This window comes from Carcharhinus amblyrhynchos, unplaced genomic scaffold (assembly GCF_965287045.1).
Source record: "Carcharhinus amblyrhynchos unplaced genomic scaffold, sCarAmb.v2.hapA scaffold_405, whole genome shotgun sequence".
Classification (NCBI taxonomy): Eukaryota; Metazoa; Chordata; class Chondrichthyes; order Carcharhiniformes; family Carcharhinidae; genus Carcharhinus; species Carcharhinus amblyrhynchos.
Window position 1 is genome coordinate 67,501 of NW_027650145.1, and position 22,268 is coordinate 89,768.

The following is a 22,268-nucleotide window of genomic DNA, read 5'->3' on the forward strand; positions in this document are numbered from 1 at the left end:
TGCTGGGGGGGTTTGGACCTTGCTGGGAGGGGGGTTTGGGCCTTGCTGGGGGGGTTTGGACCTTGCTGGGAGGGGGGTTTGGGCCTTGCTGGGGTGGTTTGGGCCTTGCTGGGGGAGTGGTGGTCTTCCTGGGGGAGTTTGGGCCTTGCTGGGGGGGTTTGGACCTTGCTGGGGGGGTTTGGGCCTTGCTGGGGGGGTTTGGGCCGTGCTGGGGGGGTTTGGACCTTGCTGGGGGGGGTTTGGGCCTTGCTGGGGGGGTTTGGACCTTGCTGGGGGGGGTTTGGGCCTTGCTGGGGGGGTTTGGGCCGTGCTGGGGGGGTTTGGACCTTGCTGGGGGGGTTTGGGCCTTGCTGGGGGGGTTTGGGCCGTGCTGGGGGGGTTTGGACCTTGCTGGGGGGGGTTTGGGCCTTGCTGGGGGGGTTTGGGCCTTGCTGGGGGGGTTTGGACCTTGCTGGGGGGGTTTGGGCCTTGCTGGGGGGGTTTGGGGGCCTTGCTGGGGGGGGTTTGGGCCGTGCTGGGGGGGTTTGGGCCTTGCTGGGATGTATTGACCGAGGGCAGTTGAGAGTCAACCACATTGCTGCGGTTCTGGAGACACATGTAGGCCAGACCGGGGTAAGGACGGCAGATTTCCTTCCCTAAAGGACATTAGTGAACCAGATGGGTTTTCCCTCTGACCCTCTGACAGTGCGGCACTCTCTCAGCACTGACCCTCTGACAGTGCGGCACTCCCTCAGCACTGACCCTCTGACAGTGCGGCACTCCCTCAGCACTGACCCTCTGACAGTGCGGCACTCCCTCAGCACTGACCCTCTGACAGTGCGGCACTCCCTCAGCACTGACCCTCTGACAGTGTGGCACTCCCTCAGCACTGACCCTCTGACAGTGCGGCACTCCCTCAGCACTGACCCTCTGACAGTGCGGCACTCCCTCAGCACTGACCCTCTGACAGTGCGGCGCTCCCTCAGTACTGACCCTCTGACAGTGCGGCACTCCCTCAGTACTGACCCTCTGACAGTGCGGCACTCCCTCAGCACTGACCCTCTGACAGTGCGGCACTCCCTCAGTACTGACCCTCTGACAGTGTGGCACTCCCTCAGCACTGACCCTCTGACAGTGCGGCACTCCCTCAGCACTGACCCTCTGACAGTGTGGCACTCCCTCAGCACTGACCCTCTGACAGTGCGGCACTCCCTCAGCACTGACCCTCTGACAGTGCGGCACTCCCTCAGCACTGACCCTCTGACAGTGCGGCACTCCCTCAGCACTGACCCTCTGACAGTGCGGCACTCCCTCAGTACTGACCCTCTGACAGTGCGGCACTCCCTCAGCACTGACCCTCTGACAGTGCGGCACTCCCTCAGCACTGACCCTGATATAATGTATTTAATCTCAGTTTGTTTGTCCACTTTCAGTTTGAAGGTGAGCATTGAATGGATTCCATCGGGAGATTCCTCATTAGCATCCTGCTGACAGGTAGGAGGTTTTATCTGTTGGAAACACACGTTTGCCTCAATCATGATTCTACTTTCCATTCATCCCAGAGCCTGCTGCCCCCGATCCCTAACATTCCCCGAGCTGCACACCCACTGCCTCCAGAGAATGAACACCTCCATTTAACACCCTTCACTTCATTTTCAAATCCCACCTCACCCCCTCCCTATCTCTGTAACCTCCTCCACTGTAACCTCCTCCAGCCCCTACACCCCCTCCCTATCTCTGTAACCCCCTCCAGCCCCTACACCCCTCCCTATCTCTGTAACCTCCTCCAGCCCCTACACCCCTCCTATCTCTGTAACCTCCTCCAGCCCCTACATCCCTCCCTATCTCTGTAACCTCCTCCAGCCCCTACACCCCCTCCCTATCTCTGTAACCTCCTCCAGCCCCTACACCCCTCCTATCTCTGTAACCTCCTCCAGCCCCTACACCCCCTCCCTATCTCTGTAACCTCCTCCAGCCCCTACATCCCTCCCTATCTCTGTAACCTCCTCCAGCCCCTACACCCCTCCCTATCTCTGTAACCTCCTATGGACGCGCTCCCACGGGGAGTGGGGAGAATGTGGGACTCGCTCCCACGGGGAGTGGGGAGAATGTGGGAGGTGGAAATTCTGGATGTATTTTAGGTGGGGAGCTGGGTGAATGAAGGGAAAGGATAGGAGGAGATGATGATGGGGATGGGATTGAAGGTCGCTGATGTGGATTAGAATCCCCAGCGATAGTAGATGGACAGAATGGCCTGATTCCTGCTGTGCGTTGCTTTGTAATTACAGGAGTGGCGGAGGCAGAAACATGGAAATTAGCACCCCATAACGTCACGGCGTTCCTTCACTCCTGTGTTGTGATTCCCTGTAAATGCACCTTTCCCGGGAATCTGAAACCTCGTGACGAGGCAAAGATCTGGTTCAAAGGTCACGATAACTGGAACAGTGTTGTGGCACACTCAACCTCGCCAGGGAAGATCCATTCAAATTTCACTCGTCGAGCGCTCATACCGGACAAGGCTCTCAATAACTGCACCTTACTGATCCAGAATGTTACCCGCAGCGATGCAGGAAAATATATCTTCCGTCTGGAGATCAATAATGATGGCCAAGGAAAATTCACTTACCGGAACTCCCCGTTCTACATCAGTGTCTCTGGTAACCGTCCGATTCCCCTGTAAATACTGACACACTCCCTGGGGATTCCCCCCTGTAAATACTGACACACTCCCCGGGGATTCCCCCCTGTAAATACTGACACACTCCCCGGGGATTCCCCCCTGTAAATACTGACACACTCCCTGGGGGTTCCCCCCTGTAAATACTGACACACTCCCTGGGGATTCCCCCTGTAAATACTGACACACTCCCTGGGGATTCCCCCCCTGTAAATACTGACACACTCCCTGGGGATTCCCCCCTGTAAATACTGACACACTCCCTGGGGATTCCCCCCTGTAAATACTGACACACTCCCCGGGATTCCCCCTGTAAATACTGACACACTCCCCGGGGATTCCCCCTATAAATACTAACACACTCCCTGGGATTCCCCCCTGTAAATACTGACACACTCCCTGGGATTCCCCCCTGTAAATACTGACACACCACCCGGGGACTCCCCCCTGTAAATATTGACACATTCCCCAGGATTCCCCCCTGTAAATACTGACACACCCCCCGGGATTCCCCCCGTAAATACTGACACACCCCGGGATTCCCCCGTAAATACTGACACACTCCCCGGGATTCCCCCCTGTAAATACTGACACACTCCCCGGGGATTCCCCCCGTAAATACTGACACACTCCCCGGGGATTCCCCCCTGTAAATACTGACACACTCCCCGGGGATTCCCCCCTGTAAATACTGACACACTCCCCGGGGATCCCCCCCTGTAAATACTGACACACTCCCGGGATTCCCCCCTGTAAACACTGACACACTCCCAGGGGATTCCCCTGTAAATACTGACACACTCCCCTGGGATTCCCCCTTGTAAATACTGACACACTCCCTGGGGATTCCCCCCTGTAAATACTGACACACTCCCCGGGATCCCCCTGTAAATACTGACACACTCCCCGGGATTCCCCCCTGTAAATACTGACACACTCCCTGGGATTCCCCCCTGTAAATACTGACACACCACCCGGGGACTCCCCCCTGTAAATATTGCACATTCCCAGGATTCCCCCCTGTAAATACTGACACACCCCCGGGGATTCCCCCCGTAAATACTGACACCACCCGGATTCCCCCGTAATACTGACACCTCCCCGGGATTCCCCCTGTAAATAATGACACACTCCCCGGGGATTCCCCCCCGTAAATACTGACACACTCCCCGGGGATTCCCCCCTGTAAATACTGACACACTCCCCGGGGATTCCCCCCTGTAAATACTGACACACTCCCCGGGGATTCCCCCTGTAAATACTGACACACTCCCCGGGATTCCCCCTGTAATACTGACACACTCCCAGGGGATTCCCCCTGTAAATACTGACACACTCCCCTGGGATTCCCCCTTGTAAATACTGACACACTCCCCGGGGATTCCCCCTGTAAATACTGACACACTCACCAGGGATTCCCCCTGTAAATACTGACACACTCCCTGGGATTCCCCCCTGTAAATACTGACACACTCCCTGGGATTCCCCCCTGTAAATACTGACACACCACCCGGGGACTCCCCCCTGTAAATATTGACACATTCCCCAGGATTCCCCCCTGTAAATACTGACACACCCCCCGGGGATTCCCCCCGTAAATACTGACACACCCCGGGATTCCCCCCGTAAATACTGACACACTCCCCGGGATTCCCCCCTGTAAATACTGACACACTCCCCGGGGATTCCCCCCCGTAAATACTGACACACTCCCCGGGGATTCCCCCCTGTAAATACTGACACACTCCCCGGGGATTCCCCCCTGTAAATACTGACACACTCCCCGGGGATTCCCCCCCTGTAAATACTGACACACTCCCCGGGATTCCCCCCTGTAAACACTGACACACTCCCAGGGGATTCCCCCTGTAAATACTGACACACTCCCCTGGGATTCCCCCTTGTAAATACTGACACACTCCCTGGGGATTCCCCCCTGTAAATACTGACACACTCCCCGGGGATTCCCCCCTGTAAATACTGACACACTCCCCGGGGATTCCCCCTGTAAATACTGACACACTCCCTGGGATTCCCCCCTGTAAATACTGACACACCACCCGGGGACTCCCCCCTGTAAATATTGACACATTCCCCAGGATTCCCCCCTGTAAATACTGACACACCCCCCGGGGATTCCCCCCGTAAATACTGACACACCCCGGGATTCCCCCCGTAAATACTGACACACTCCCCGGGATTCCCCCCTGTAAATACTGACACACTCCCCGGGGATTCCCCCCCGTAAATACTGACACACTCCCCGGGGATTCCCCCCTGTAAATACTGACACACTCCCCGGGGATTCCCCCCTGTAAATACTGACACACTCCCCGGGGATTCCCCCCCTGTAAATACTGACACACTCCCCGGGATTCCCCCCTGTAAATACTGACACACTCCCAGGGGATTCCCCCTGTAAATACTGACACACTCCCCTGGGATTCCCCCTTGTAAATACTGACACACTCCCCGGGGATTCCCCCTGTAAATACTGACACACTCACCAGGGATTCCCCCTGTAAATACTGACACACTCCCTGGGATTCCCCCCTGTAAATACTGACACACCACCCGGGGACTCCCCCCTGTAAATATTGACACATTCCCCAGGATTCCCCCCTGTAAATACTGACACACCCCCCGGGGATTCCCCCCGTAAATACTGACACACCCCGGGATTCCCCCCTGTAAATACTGACACACCCCCCGGGGATTCCCCCCGTAAATACTGACACACCCCGGGATTCCCCCTGTAAATACTGACACACTCCCCGGGATTCCCCCCTGTAAATACTGACACACTCCCAGGGGATTCCCCCTGTAAATACTGACACACTCCCCTGACATTCCCCCCTGTAAATACTGACACACTCCCCGGGGATTCCCCCTGTAAATACTAACACACTCCCTGGGATTCCCCCCTGTAAATACTGACACACCACCCGGGGATTCCCCCCTGTAAATATTGACACATTCCCCGGGACTCCCCCCTGTAAATACTGACACACCCCGGGATTCCCCCCTGTAAATACTGACACACTCCCCAGGATTCCCCCCTGTAAATACTGACACACTCCCCGAGATTCCCCCCTGTAAATACTGACACACTCCCCGGGATTCCCCCCTGTAAATACTGACACACTCCCGGGGTCTCCCCCCTGTAAATACTGACACACTCCCCGGGGATTCCCCCCTGTAAGTACTGACACACTCCCCAGGGATTCCCCCCGTAAATACTGATCCACTCCTCAGGGATTCCTCCCTGTAAATACTGACACACTCCCGGGGATTCCCCCCTGTGAATACTGACAAACTCCGCGGGATTCCCCCCTGTAAATACTGACACACTCCCCGAGATTCCCCCCTGTAAATACTGACACACTCCCCGGGGATTCCCCCTGTAAATACTGACACACTCCCCAGGGATTCCCCCCTGTAAATACTGACACACTCCCGGGGTCTCCCCCCTGTAAATACTGACACACTCCCCGGGGATTCCCCCCTGTAAGTACTGACACACTCCCCAGGGATTCCCCCCGTAAATACTGATCCACTCCTCAGGGATTCCTCCCTGTAAATACTGACACACTCCCGGGGATTCCCCCCTGTGAATACTGACACACTCCCCGGGGATTCCCCCCCCCCCCCGTAAATATTGACACACTCCATCAGGATTCCCCCCTGTAAATACTGACACACTCCCTGGGGATTCCTCCCCTGTAAATACTGACACACTCCCTGGGGATTCCCCCCTGTAAATACTGACACACTCCCCGGGGATTCCCCCCCCCCGTAAATATTGACACACTCCATCAGGATTCCCCCCTGTAAATACTGACACACTCCCTGGGGATTCCCCCCTGTAAATACTGACACACACCCCAGGGATTCCCCCTGTAAATACTGACACACACCCCAGGGATTCCCCCTGTAAATACTGACACACTCCCTGGGGATTCCCCCCTGTAAATACTGACACACACCCCAGGGATTCCCCCCTGTAAATACTGACACACACCCCAGGGATTCCCCCCTGTAAATACTGACACACTCCCCGGGGATTCCCCCCTGTAAACACTGACACACTCCCCGGGGATTCCCCCCTGTAAATACTGACACACTCCCCAGGGATTCCCCCCTATAAACACTGACACACTCCTCGGGGATTCCCCCCCTGTAAATACTGACACACTCCCCAGGGATTCCCCCCTGTAAACACTGACACACTCCTCGGGGATTCCCCCCTGTAAATACTGACACACTCCCCGGGGATTCCCCCCCCGTAAACACTGACACACTCCCCAGGGATTCCCCCCTGTAAATACTGACACACTCCCAGGGATTCCCCCCTGTAAACACTGACACACTCCTCGGGGATTCCCCCCTGTAAATACTGACACACTCCCCGGGGATTCCCCCCCCGTAAACACTGACACACTCCCCAGGGATTCCCCCCTGTAAACACTGACACACTCCCCAGGGATTCCCCCCTGTAAACACTGACACACTCCTCGGGGATTCCCCCCTGTAAATACTGACACACTCCCCGGGGATTCCCCCCCGTAAACACTGACACACTCCCCAGGGATTCCCCCCTGTAAATACTGACACACTCCCCGTGGATTCCCCCCCGTAAACACTGACACACTCCCCAGGGATTCCCCCCTGTAAATACTGACACACTCCCAGGGATTCCCCCCTGCAAACACTGACACACTCCTCGGGGATTCCCCCCTGTAAATACTGACACACTCCCCGGGGATTCCCCCCCGTAAACACTGACACACTCCCCGGGGATTCCCCCCCTGTAAATGCTGACACACTCCCTGGGGATTCCCCCTGTAAATACTGACACACTCCCTGGGGATTCCCCCCTGTAAATACTGACACACTCCCCGGGACTCCCTCCTGTAAATACTGACACACTCCCCGGGGATTCCCTCTTGTTAATGCTGACACACTCCCCGGGGATTCCCCCCTGTAATTACTGACACACTCCCCGGGGATTCCCCCTGTAATTACTGACACACTCCCTGGGGATTCCCCCCTATAAATGCTGACACACTCCCCGGGGATTCCCCCTGTAAATACTGACACACTCCCCGGGGACTCCCTCCTGTAAATACTGACACACTCCCCGGGGATTCCCTCTTGTTAATGCTGACACACTCCCGGGGATTCCCCCCTGTAATTACTGACACACTCCCCGGGGATTCCCCCTGTAATTACTGACACACTCCCTGGGGATTCCCCCTATAAATGCTGACACACTCCCCGGGGATTCCCCCTGTAATTTACTGACACACTTCCACAGTCCACAGACTTGTTTTCTTGTTTCTGTAGATGTTCCGAGCGAACCAGTTCTCGAGGGCCCTGCGAGGATTGTGGAAGGGGAAGATACCTCCCTGAAATGCCAAGCCACCTCCAGCTGCCCCCAGAATCCACCCAATCTCAGCTGGGCCGGTCTGAACCAGATCATCTCCATCAAACATTCTGGGCAATACTCCTCCACGCTCACCTTCAAACCTTCCTATAAGGACCACAGGAAAATTGTCCAATGTCTGGTCCAATACCAACACCTCAAGATCGTGACGACTGGAAACATCACCCTTGCTGTCGAATGTGAGTCAAAGTCTAATAAATGTTACCCCCCCACCCCCACACCCCACTGACCCTCTGTTACTGCGCGGAGGTTAATCCCCTTTTGAGAAGGCAAACTGAATTCCCCCAATGACACACTCCCCGGGGATTCCCCCCCTGTAAACACTGACACATTCCCCGGGGATTCCCCCCCTGTAAACATTGACACACTCCCCAGGGATTCCCCCCTGGTAAATACTGACCACACTCCCCAGGGATTCCCCCCCCTGTAAATACTGACCCCCGGGGACTCCCCCCCTGTAAATACTGACACACTCCCCAGGGATTCCCCCCCGTAAATACTGACACACTCCCCGGGGATTCCCCCCTGTAAATACTGACACACTCCCCGGGGATTCCCCCCCTGTAAATACTGACACACTCCCCGGGGATTCCCCCCCTGTAAATACTGACACACTCCCTGGGGATTCCCCCCCGTAAATACTGACACACTCCCCGGGGATTCCCCCCCTGTAAATACTGACACACTCCCTGGGGATTCCCCCCCGTAAATACTGACACACTCTCCGGGGATTCCCCCCCGAAAATACTGACACACTCTCCGGGGATTCCCCCCCTGTAAACATTGACACACTCCCTGGGGATTCCCCCCCGTAAATACTGACACACTCCCTGGGGATTCCCCCTGTAAATACTGACACACTCCCCGGGGATTCCCCCCTGTAAATACTGACACACTCCCTGGGGATTCCCCCCTGTAAATACGGACACACTCCCCGGGGATTCCCCCCCTGTAAATACTGACACACTCCCCGGGGATTCCCCCCTGTAAATACTGACACACTCCCCAGGGATTCCCCCCCTGTAAATACTGACACACTGCCCGGGGATTCCCCCTGTAAATACTGACACACTCCCCAGGGATTCCTCCCTGTAAATACTGACACACTCCCTAGGGATTCCCCCCTGTAAATACTGACACACTCCCCAGGGATTCCCCCCTGTAAATACTAACACACTCCCCTTTGTAATTTGTTAGAAGTGTTTGGGAAGGTGTGAACTGTTCCACATTAACATTTTGAGATTCATTAACAGAAAGATCTGACACTCGCTTTTAGTGAATAATTAACAAGTTATTTGTTTAACCAACCAGGAAATTTAACCAAACAAGTAACACATTGATTAAAATAAGTTCTCCAGGAATGCTGTTCAAATAAATACAAGGATCAGTCCTTAACAGAACAAAACAAAATCACGATCATTTCGTCCCCCTCAAAAATATACAACTGTGCCATCCACAAAGTGACTCCGACGTGATTTGAACTCGCCACCCTCTGACCTGGGGGGTCAGGCACGCGACCTTTGCCCCATGACCTCCACTTTACCCTCAACACATTACCCTCGACAGCTCCAGAATCTAGAATTCCACCTACTTCCTCCTTCAGTATGCTCAGTTTTCTGTGGAGAGAATTCCGCAGGTTCCTGAGTGAAGACATTTCTCCTCTCCAAAGTGGTCTCCCCCCACTCCCCCAGCCCCCCCCCCCCCCGTATCCCGAGACTGTGTCCCCCGGTTCTCGCCCCTCTCCCGCTGTACCAGAGGAAAAGACAACAGGTGAGCCAGGGTTTGAACTGTGCGGACTGTGACCGCGGGGGATTAAAGTTTGACCAGGACGTGAATACTAACAGCGCCCCACACGGCGACGCTCCCAAGGGCAGCACATCTGAACATTTACAAAGACCGATACCGCACAGGACAGGCCCTTTGGCCCATCATGTTTCTATCTATGTGTTTGTCGAGGTGCACCTTCTGCCAGAGGGAGTGAATCTTTGAAATTCTCTGCCTATTGAAGCAGTGGAGGTTTCTTCGCCGAATAAGTCACGGGTAGATAGATTTCTGATCGATAAGGGGATTAAGGGTTATGGGGAGAAAGCGGGAAAGTGGAACTGATCCACGTCAGATCAGCCATGATCTTATTGAATGGCGGGGCAGGCTCGAGGGGCTCCTCCTGCTCCTATTTCTTATGTTCTTACCCGTGCCCCATTCTTGTTGATCCTTTTTAACTGTGTTACCTTTTCCCCACCCCACCCCACCCCGCCCCACCCCGCCCCACCCTGCCCCGACCCCCCCACCCTGTCCCGCCCCCCCCCCTGCCCCGGGATAAAAGATTCTCCCAGGAACACGCGAGTGGTCTTTCAGAAAGACGGAAATGCGACAGAGACCACCGGAGGAGTCCCTCTGACGTGTGACAGTGACGCTAACCCGGAACCCCACAACTACAGCTGGATTCGGCAGGACGGAGAATCCGAGGTCAGTCTGGGACGGCACAGCAGGACAATCACCGTCAGCCGGGATACCGGGAACTACCGCTGCGTAGCCATCAACACGGTCGGGTCAGACAAATCTCCCCAAAGAACAGGACCTGAGAACATCAAGTGTGAGAATCATTTCCAATTTACTAATCATTCAGATTAGATTTGATTTATTATTGTCACATGTATTAACATACAGTGAAAAGTATTGTTTCTTGCACGCTGTACAGACAAAGCATACCATTCATAGAGAAGGAAAGGAGAGGGTGCAGAATGTTGTGTTACAGTCACAGTTAGGGTGTAGAGAAAGATCAACTTAATATTTGATTTGATTTATTATTGTCACAACTATTTGCATACAGTGAAAAGTATTGTTTCTTGCGCACTATATAAAGCATACCATTCATAGAGAAGGAAAAGAGAGGGCGCAGAATGTAGTGTTACAGTCACAGCGAGGGTGTAGAGAAAGATCAGCTTAATGCGAGGTAGGTCCATTCAGAAGTCTGACAGCAGCAGGGAAGAAGCTGTTCTTGAGTCGGTCGGTACGGGACCTCAGACTTTTGTATCATTTTCCTGATGGAAGAAGGTGGAAGAGAGAATGTCCGGGGTGTGTGGGGTCCTTAATTATACTGGCTGCTTTTCCCCGAGGCAGCGGGAAGTATAGACAGAGTCAATGGATGGGAGGCTGGTTTGTGTGATGGACTGAGGTATGTTGGGGAAGGGATAGGGGATAGGGCCTGGGTGGGATTATTGTCAGTACAGACTCGATGGGCCGAATGGCTTCTTTCAGCATTATAGGTATTCTATAACTCATCGCTCCTGATCAAATCACCATCGAACCCCCTCTGGATTGAAGCTGCTTCTCCCACACTTCCAGCGGAACATTCCAGAAGCCATCCGCTTGCTGGGTGAGGGAGCTCTCTCTTGGCTCACATTTGCTGCTTTTGCAAATTGTTTTTAACCTGTGTTCCCTCTCGCTCTCGATCCTTTGGGAACAGTTTCTCCCCACCCACTCTATCCCTCATGGCTTTGAACGTCTCGATCAAATCTCCTCTTAGCCTTTTCTCTTTCCGAGGGAGGACAAGCCTAACCTCTCCAATCCATCCTCGTAACGAGAGAGTGCAGAAAAGATTTACTAGGATGTTACCGGGACTTGATGGATTGAGTTATAAGGAGAGGCTGGATAGACTGGGACTTTTTCCTCTGGAGTGTAGGAGGCTGAGGGGTGATCTTATAGAGGTCTGTAAAATAGTGAGGGGCACAGATCAGCTAGATAGTCAATATCTTTTCCCCAAAGGGAGGGGAGTCTAAAACTAGAGGGCAGAGGTTTAAGGTGAGAGGGGAGAGATACAGAAGTGTCCAGAGGGGCAATTGTTTCACTCAGAGTGGCTGGAATGAGTTGCCAGAGGCAGTAGTAGAGGCGGGTACAATTTCATCTTTTAGAAAGCATTTAGATAGTTGCATGGGTACGAGGGGTATAGAGGGATAGGGGCCAAATGCGGGCAATTGGGACTAGCTTAGGGGGTTAAAAAATGGGTAGCATGGACAAGCTGGGCCAAAGGGCCTGTTTCTGTGCTGTAAACCTCTATGGTTCTAGAAGTTTCTCACCCCTCATTGTTGTAAACCTCTCCTGCGTTCTCTCCAATGTGTTCAGATGGTTCCGATCGTGCGGTGCCCGGAACTGTACACAATATTCCAGCCGGGTGCCTCATACAAGTTCAGCATAACCTCCTTCCTCATAGAACCATAGAAAAGTTACAGCACAGGAGGAGGCCATTTGGCCTATCTCGGACATACTAGCCCAGGGATAGCCCTTTCGAATCGCTTACACGGCTTAAGGTGCAAGCCCAGGTCCCCAGGAGTCTCTGTCTCCACCACCAACTGGGGCAGTGAATTCCAGATACCCACCACCCTCTGTCTGTAAATGTTCCCCGCTACAGGAGAAGACCATTCGGCCCACCTTGTCTATGCCAGTCCAACGACAACCCTTGTAGGGACCAGTATAGAAAGGATGTGATTGCACTGGATGGGGTACAGGGGAGATTGACCAGGATGCTTGCTGGGATGAGTTATAAAGAGAGGTTGGATAGGCTTTTCTCTGGAGCGGAGAAGAGTGAGGGGGTGACCGGATCGAGGTGGACAAGATTGAGGGGCACGGACAGAATGGATAGGGAACAGCTGCTCCCTCTTCCTTGAAGGGTCAGTTACAAGGGGTCACACGTTAAAAGTGAGGGGTGGGAGGGTTGGGGGGGGGATGTGAGGGAAGAATGATTTTACCCAGAGGATAGTGAGGGTCTGGAATGTGCTGCCTCGGAGGCGGGATGCCTCATATCCTTTAAAAAATACCCGGATGAGTACTTGGCACGTCATAACATTCCGGGCTCTGGGCCAACTGCTGGCAAGTGGGCAGGTCAGACTCGATGGGCCGAAAGGCCTCCTTCGCGCTGTAGGATTCTGTGATACATCTACTGCCAACTTCCTCGAACCTAAGACCCCTGCTTCTGGAATTCTCCGCCAAGGGAAACAATTATAATCCTGTCCACCCCACCTCCTTCCCCTCATCATTTTCATCGAATCGTAGAAAGCCTACAGTACACAGTGAGGCCATTCAGCCCATTGAGTCTGCACTGATATAGGAGCAGGAGTAGGCCATCTAGCCCCTCGAGCCTGCTCCGCCATTCAATAAGATCATGGCTGATCTGAAGTGGATCAGTTCCACTTTCTCCCCATAACCCTTAATTCCCTGTCTATCAGAAACCTATCTACCCGCGTCTTAAATATATTTAGCGAGGCAGCCTCCACCACTTCAATGGGCAGAGAATTCCAGAGATTCACCACCCTTTGAGTGAAGAAGTTCCTCCTCAACTCCGTTCTAAACCGCCCCCCCTTTATCTTGAGGCTGTGCCCTCTAGTCCTACTGTCCTTTCCAAGCGGGAAGAGTCTCTCTACCTCTACCCTATCCATCCCCTTCATTATCTTATACATCTCTATAAGATCCCCCCTCATCCTTCTAAACTCTAACGAGTACAGACCCAGTCTATTCAGTATATATTATAGATTCTATAACAACCCCACCTAGGCTGTATTTCTGTAATCCTCATTTCCCCCGACGCTAAGGGTCCATTTAGCACGGCCAATCTACCTAACCCGGGCATCTTTGGGCTGTGGGAGGAAACCGGAGCACCCAGAGGAAACCCACGCAGACACGGGGAGAATGTGCAAACTCCGCACGGTGACCCAAGCTGGGAATCGAACCCGGGTCCCTGGCACTGCCAGGCAGCAGTGCTAACCACCGTGCTGCCCCATCTCCATCAGGACCTCCTTCAGCCTTCCCTGTTCCAGGGAAAACAATCCCAATCTCTCCTCGTAGCTGCTCCCATCACCTGTTTCTCTGCGAGGGAATCTGGGGATCGATTTTTACACAGATTGGAGAGGATCGGGGAAGAGAACCCGGGGGGCGGGGGTTGGGGGGGGAGATGGGGAGAATTTTATTTTGGACACACAGCGAGTTGTTGTGATCTGGAAGGCGCTGCCTGAAAGGGCGGTGGAAGCAGATTCAATAGGAACTTTCAAAAGGGGCAACTGGGGAAATACTGGAAAGGGGAAATTTACAGGGAGAGAAATTGGAGAGATTTTTCAAAGGGCTAGCACAGGAATGGGGGGCTGAATGGCCTCGCGTGCTACATTTGTCCATTATTCTGATTCTTCTCTGCTCTCTATCCGCAGACCTTGCCATCGGGGTCACAGTCCTGATATTTGGCTTCTGTGTGATCCCAGCACTAGTCCTGGTATTCCGGATCCGATCAAGAAGGCATCAGTAAGTCTGTACTGTGAGCTGTGAGCTCATCGCCCCCACACCCTGGGTATCCGCGCACGCCCTCCCCACCCTCAGCAACCCTCCAAATGGCTACCAAATCCCTCCCCCCCCCCCCCCCCCCCCCCCCCCCCGATTTCTAACCTCAAAGCCTGTCCACTATCTACAAATCAGGAGTGTGATGGAATACTCCCCACTTGCCTGGATGGGTGCAGCTCCAACAACACTCGAGAAGCTCGACACCATCCAGGACAAAGCAGCCCCGCTCGATCGACATGCTAACCACAAACACTCACTCCCTCCATCCCCGACGCACAGTGACAGCCGTGTGTACCATCTACAAGATGCACTGCAGCAACTCACCAAGGCTCCTTAGGCAGCACCTTCCAAACCCACCACCTCTACCATCTAGAAGGACAAGGGCAGCAGATACCTGGGAACACCCCCCACCTGGAGGTTCCCCTCCGAGTCACTCACCATCCCGACTTGGAAATATATCGGCCGTTCCTTCACTGTCGCTGGGGTCAGAATCCTGGCACTCCCTCCCTAACAGCACTGTGGGTGTACCTACACCGCACAGGGACTGCAGAGATGCTCAACCTTTTCAATTAGGGATTTGGAGGGGGGGGTAAATCCTGGCCCCAGCCAGTGACCCCCATGTCCCGGAATGAATTCTAAAACTTTCTGGATCGATGCTTCAAGATGTGAGCCAGCCCCGATTGGAGAGTTTGTCCGGGGAGAGGGGAACGATCGATGGCGCCCGCACACTTTCACTCATCCCCAATCCGTACACGGTTCAAAATATCTCACCGGGCTGTGTGAGTGTGAGTGACTCCTCTCTGCTCCTCATCACAAGCTCCAGAGACTCCCCCGGGGGACCCCGTGACCGATGGCATTGTGAAGCCTGGCCTAGCCGATCAGCCAACTCTCCCCCCGCCCCCACCCCCACCCGACCTCTGTCGGCTCCAGTGCAGCTCCTCTGACCTTCCCTTTCGAATTTCTCCCAGTCTGTTTGGTAACGGAGGCTGGGAAACCATTCGGAAACCGGGTCTGTTTAATATTAACCGGAATCTCTCCCAATTTCAGACAATTCGGCACGCTGGAGTCACCAGACAGCACCATGACCGTACCACAGCTAACCAGGGTGAGGGCAACTCGCAGTGTCTACCTTACACAGCAAGATCATCACTTTATCCACACCTACCCCCCCCATCCCCCTCAATCCCCCACCCCCTCCCCATCCCCCTCAACCCCCCCATCCCCTCAATCCCCCACCCCCTCCCCATCCCCCTCAACCCCCCCGCCCACTATCCCCCACCCTCTCCCCATCCCCCTCAACCCCCCCATCCCCCTCAATCCCCCCTCCCCATCCCCGTCCCCCTTAATCCCCCACCCCCTCCCCATCCCCTCAATCCCCCACCCCCTCCCCGTCCCCCTTAATCCCCCACCCCCTCCCCATCCCCCTCAATCCCCCACCCCCTCCCGTCCCCCTCAATCCCCCCCCTCCCTCCCCAACCCCCTCAATCCCCCACCCCCTCCCCATCCCCGTCAATCCCCCACCCCCTCCCCAACCCCCTCAATCCCCCACCCCCTCCCCATCCCCCTCAATCCCCCACCCCCCCCATCCCCCTCAATCCCCCCCCTCCCCATCCCCCTCAACCCCCCCGCCCACTATCCCCCCTCAATCCCCCACCCCCTCCCCATCCCCCTCAACCCCCCCGCCCACTATCCCCCTCAATCCCCCACCCTCTCCCCGTCCCCTCAACACCCCTCCCCATCCCCCTCAATCCCCCACCCCCTCCCCATCCCCCTCAACCCCCCACCCCCTCCCCATCCCCCTCAACCCCCCACCCCCTCCCCATCCCCTCAATCCCCCACCCTCTCCCCGTCCCCCTCAACCCCCCCATCCCCCTCAATCCCCCCTCCCCATCCCCCTCAATCCCCCACCCTCTCTCCCTCTCCCTCAATCCCCCTACTCTCCCCCCTCTTCCTCAATCCCTCCACTTTCCCCCCTCCCTCAATCCCCCCACTCTCCCCCCATCTCCCTCAATCCCCCCACTCTCCCCCCATCTCCCTCAATCCCCCTACTCTCCCCCCTCTTCCTCAACCCCTCCACTCTCCCCCCTCCCTCAATCCCCCCACTCTCCCCCCCAGCTCCCTCAATCCCCCCACTCTCCCCCCCTCAATCCCCCCACTCTCCCCCCTCTCCCTCAATCCCATAAGTTGATTTGATTTATTATTGTCACATGTATTGGGATACAGTGAAAAGTATTGTTTCTTGCGCGCTATACAGACAGAGCATACCATTCACAGAGAAGGAAAGGAGAGGGTGCAGAATGTAGTGTTACAGTCAGAGCGAGGGTGTAGAGAAAGATCAACTTAATGTGAGGTGGGTCCATTCAAAAGTCTGACAGCAGCAGGGAAGAAGCTGTTCTTGAGTCGGTCGGTACGGGACCTCAGACTTTTGTATCTTTTTCCTGACGGAAGAAGGTGGAAGAGAGAATGTCCGGGGTGTGTGGGGGGTCCTTGATTATCCCGGCTGCTTTTCCCCGAGGCAGCAGGAAGTGTAGACAGAGTCAGTGGATGGGAGGCTGGTTTGTGTGATGGATTGGGCTACATTCACCACCCTTTTGTAGTTCCTTGTGGTCTTGGGCAGAGCAGGAGCCCAGACCAAGCTGTGATACACCCAGAAAGAATGCTTTCTATGGGGCATCTGTAAAAGTTGGTGAGAGTCGTAGCGGACATGCCAAATTTCCTTATTTCCTTAGTCTTCTGAGAAAGTAGAGGCGTTGGTGGGGCTTTCTTAACTATAGTGTCAGCATGGGGGGGACCAGGACAGGTTGTTGGCGATCTGGACATCTAAAAACTCTCGACCCTTTCTACTCCGACCCCGTTGATGTAGACAGGGGCATGTTCTCCTCTACACTTCCTGAAATCGATGACAATCTCCTTTGTTTTGTTGACGTTGAGGGAGAGATTATTGTCACCGCACCAGTCCACCAGATTCTCTATCTCATTCCTGTACTCTGGCCCGTCATTTTTGGGAAGGATGTCAAAGCCTTGGGAGGGGGGCATAGAGAGAGAGGTTTACCAAAACGTTCCCGGGGGATGAGGGGGGATTCAGTTCAGGCGGAGGAGAGACGGGGAGAAGCTGGGGTGGTTCCCCTCGGAGCAGAGAAGGTTCAGGGGGAGATTGAATCGAGGTGTTCAGAATCACGAGGGGGAGGGAGGGGGGGTTTGGATGGAGTGAATGAGGAGAAAGTGTTTCCAGTGACAGGAGGCTCGGTAACCAGAGGGGACACAGATTGGAGAGAATCGGGAAAAGAACCACGGCGGGGGGAGAGATGAGGAGAATTTTATTTTGGACACACAGCGAGTTGTTGTGATCTGGAAGGCGCTGCCTGAAAGGGCGGTGGAAGCAGATTCAATAGGAACTTTCAAAAGGGGCAACTGGGGAAATACTGGAAGGGGGAAAATTTACAGGGAGAGCAGGAGAGAAATTGGAGAGATCTTTCAAAGGGCTAGCACTGCTACAGTGGGCCGAATGGCCTCCTGTGCTGTGATTATTTTGTCTGTGTTTCGGTTTCAGAGCCAACAAAAGTCCAGGAACCTGTACGCTCGCCGCAATGAAGATTTTTATGCCAATGTGGGGGATGACTTCACCATCTACGCCAACTGTTCCGAGGAAGCAGCAGATCCGCGGAAGGAGTGGTATTCCGGGAGGTTGGAGGATGTGTACGCTAATGTCGACAACCAGACAAAACATCGGAGCTTTGACCAACTGGACGTTTACTGACCACGGGGCAGCGCGGGGGGTCAGAGGGAGGGTGAGAGTGAGGGTGAGCCGGATGGAGTGAGGGTGAGAGAGAGAGAGGGAGACGCAGAGTGAGAGGAGACAGGAAAAGCCTTTTACAAATAACAGAAAATCGCGCCCGATTTCAAAGCTTTTTAATGAAGTGAAGATTCCGGTCTCTCTGTCAGCTCCTCTTTCACTGAGCCCCAGGCTGGAAACTGCTTTGTGAAGTTAGTTTAGACCCAAAGCTTTACATTTTCTACATTCTTTTTCTTCATTCATTCCCGGGACGTGGGGTGTCGCTGGCTGCGCCAACATTTATTGCCCCTCCCTAATTGCCCCTTGAGAAGGTGGCGGTGAGCTGCCTTCTTGAACCCGCTGCGGTCCCTGTGCCGTGGGTTGACCCGCACTGCCGTTAGGGAGGGAACTCCAGGATTTTGACCCCAGCGACTGCGAATGAACGGCTGATATATTTCCAAGTCAGGATGCTGAGAGGTTTGGTAGGGAACTTGCAGGTGGCGCTGTGCCCATTTATCTTGGCGTGTGGGCCTGAGATGTTTCACTCCAGGTATGATCACAGTGAGCCACTAGGAAGCTTTTGCCAAACAAAGTTTATGAAGAACACAGAACATAAAAATAATTAGCACAACTTTTTGCCAATTAAAATACCGACAGCTAGCTATCTCTGTTGTTCCAATTGTAACCCTCATCCCATAAGAACATAAGAAATAGGAGCAGGAGTAGGCCATCTAGCCCTTTGAGCCTGCCCCACCATTCAATAAGATCATGGCTGATTTGAAGTGAATCAGTTCCACTTTCCCGCTTTCTCCCCATAACCCTTAATTCCCTTGTCTATCAGAAACTTATCCACCCGCGTCTTAAATATATTTAGCGAGGTAGCCTCCACCACTTCAATGGGCAGAGAATTCCAGAGATTCACCACCCTTTGAGTGAAGAAGTTCCTCCTCAACTCCGTTCTAAACTGCCCCCCCCTTTATTTTGAGGCTGTGCCCTCTAGTCCTGCTGTCCTTTCTAAGCGGGAAGAATCTCTCTACCTCTACCCTATCCATCCCTTTCATTATCTTATACGTCTCTATAAGATCCCCCCTCATCCTTCTAAACTCCAACGAGTACAGACCCAGTCTATTCAGTCTCTCTTCATAGTCCAACCCCCTCATCTCCGGTATCAGCTGAGTGAACCTCCTCTGCACTCCCTCCAAGGCCAAAATATCCTTGCGCAAGTGCGGCGACCAAAACTGCACACAGTACTCCAGCTGCGGCTTCACCAGTGCCCTATACAGCTGCAGCAAGACCTCCCTGCTTTTATATTCAATCCCCCTCGCTATGAAGGCCAGCATCCCATTCGCCTTCCTGATCACCTGCTGCACCTGCAGACTGGGTTTTTGCGACTCATACACAAGGACCCCCAGGTCCCTCTGCACCGTAACATGCCGGTTAGCACTAAAAAGCAATATGCTCATGTGAATGCTAAATTTCTAGCCTTTTAACATCTCTTGACAGAGATCCAGGCAGCAGATTCCCAAGAAGGATGTACCTCCAAACAGCAGAACTTTAGAGAAATGATCATAGTCTCTGGCAGCTCTCAGTCCCCAGACTTCAGTGAGGAGAGACATGCACCTTAGGTAGGACGGTTTTATTTATAGTCTGTTCTGACCAGTGCCCCCATATCTATAACCAGCATCTTCTTTTGTTACTGCAGCAGTGTAATTGCTGAAGTGTTCATTTTAATCTGAACTAATGCTGTTCTGGTATTTTTTTTAGTGCTCCCCTGGGATTTTGCAGAGTAGGGCTTGATGAGGATGATTGACAGGGAACAAATCATGTGACTGGGTGGGGGCTAGGCTTACACAGAATACTGAAGCTGAGCTGCTGTTTGGAGTTGGAGAACAGTACTTTTCTCCTCACCGAAGTCTGGAGACTGGGGGCTACTAGAGACTAGGTTCATTTCTCTGAAGCTCTGGCCTTTGGGGATTTATCCTTCTCTGGAATCTGCTGACTGGATCCCTGCCCGGAGGTGCTAAAAGGCCGGAAATCCAGCTCTCAGGTGAGCAGACAGCCTTTTGGGATGAACTGGTTCTGAAAAAGGGATCTATGTCAATGGGCTGAGGCTTAAAGGCACAGTATCATCGCACTGCTCCTTTAAGAAAAGAAATAAACCATTAATGTGCAAAAATGGTTCACTTTTCAGAACCTCTACTTTCACACTATTAGTACTCTACAATATATATATATGTGCGTATACATTTTATGAAATCGAGCATGGATCCAGGCTGGTCGTAATGTTTTCCAGAACTTTATTTCACTGTTACACATTTTTGCTGCTTTTACCAGTTCACACCGTCAATCATATTCTGTTCTTCTGCCCCATGTATAAAATTAAATTCTTTTGATAATAATTTCCATCCAAACAGTGTAGTGTCTTTATTCCCGAATTTCCCCAAACGGGTCATACACAATCGTCTCAGGCGGACTCTCAGCAACATCAATGTTAAGATGTTACGAGTCCAGCACCGAATGCTTCTCGCGCCGCCATTTTAACGTGAACTCTTTAGATAGATACCCAATCAGCCGGCTCTATCCTCTCACCATCTTCCAGAAACCACACGGCACCCCCGTCATCGGCAGCCATCTTTGTGTCATTTAGTGTGGCCACCACTGGGGGCAGTGGTTAACAGCGCCTTCGCCCACTCAGATTCGCTACGTTCCTTCAGCACTCATCACCCGCGCTGTTAAAATTCAGCACCAATTTATGGTAACAACCACTCAGGCCTAGAATTCTCAGCATATCATCAAATCCCAACAGTATAGCAGGAGGCCAATCGGCCCATCGAGTCTTCACTGCCCACAATCTCACATAGGCCCTACACCCTCAGCCTCCCCCTCTAATCCCCCTGACACTAAGGGACAATTTAGCATGGCCAATCCACCTAACCTACACATCTTTGGACACTAAGGGGCAATTTAGCATGGCCAATCCACCTAACCTACACATCTTTGGACACTGAGGGGCAATTTACCATGGCCAATCCACCCTAACCTACACATCTTTGGACTCTAAGGGGCAATTTAGCATGGCCAATCCACCTAACCTACACATCTTTGGACACTGAGGGGCAATTTAGCATGGCCAATCCACCCTAACCTACACATCTTTGGACACTAAGGGGCAATTTAGCATGGCCAATCCACCTAACCTGCACATCTTTGGACACTAAGGGGCAATTTAGCATGGCCAATCCACCTAACCTACACATCTTTGGACACTAAGGGGCAATTTAGCATGGCCAATCCACCCTAACCTACACATCTTTGGACACTAAGGGGCAATTTAGCATGGCCAATCCCCCTAACCTATACATCTTTGGACACTAAGGGGCAATTTAGCATAGCCAATCCACCCTAACCTACACATCTTTGGACACTAAGGGGCAATTTAGCATGGCCAATCCACCCTAACCTTCGCATCATTGGACACTAAGGGGCAATTTAGAACAAAGAACAAAATCAGCCCAGGAAACAGGTCCTTCGGCCCAACGAGCCTGCGCCGCCATCTCAACACCACCAGTTCCCCCCCCTCCACCCATGACCCCTGTCTATTGTTTTATGGCCATCCAGATTGAGGGAATCTAATTTAGGGACAATTTATTCCTGCCAATCAGCCTAACAGCACATCTTTGGGGTGTGGGAGCAAACCGGAGCACCCGGAGAAAACCCACACAAGCACGGGGAGAATGCGCAAACTGCCACAGGCACCGGCCCAAATCCATGTGTCTGCACAGCAATAAGCGATAGTCACTGAGCTGTCGTCTTGCCCAGTATCTGGTCCAGTTTAGGCACACACTAACGACACTAGGCACACACTAGACCAATCTCAAACAACCAAGAGCAGCCCCAGTGCGACCCATCGCCTGTATGCCCCTCGTTGGACACGAGGTGGACCGACTTAAAACCTGTGAATGAAAAGAGAAAAAACATTATTATCATACTATATCCATTTACATTACCAGGGACGCCCCAATGCTAATGAACCTTATTTAAAACAATCTCCTATATCCACCCATCTCCAACTC

General features: G+C 53.4%; 1 protein-coding gene across 1 annotated transcript in view; it reads left to right on the forward strand.

Moving 5' to 3' along the window:
* LOC145339325 (sialic acid-binding Ig-like lectin 9) overlaps positions 1-18,180 on the forward strand; it is a 40,117-nt gene extending 21,937 nt beyond the window's left edge. The window contains exons 3-8 of the mRNA XM_080183753.1: positions 2,268-2,636; positions 8,003-8,281; positions 10,426-10,695; positions 14,297-14,387; positions 15,471-15,528; positions 17,974-18,180. Of these exons, the coding sequence (XP_080039879.1) occupies positions 2,268-2,636; positions 8,003-8,281; positions 10,426-10,695; positions 14,297-14,387; positions 15,471-15,528; positions 17,974-18,180 (1,274 nt within the window). The remainder of the gene's footprint in view (positions 1-2,267; positions 2,637-8,002; positions 8,282-10,425; positions 10,696-14,296; positions 14,388-15,470; positions 15,529-17,973) is intronic.
* The last annotated feature ends 4,088 nt before the right edge of the window (positions 18,181-22,268 follow it).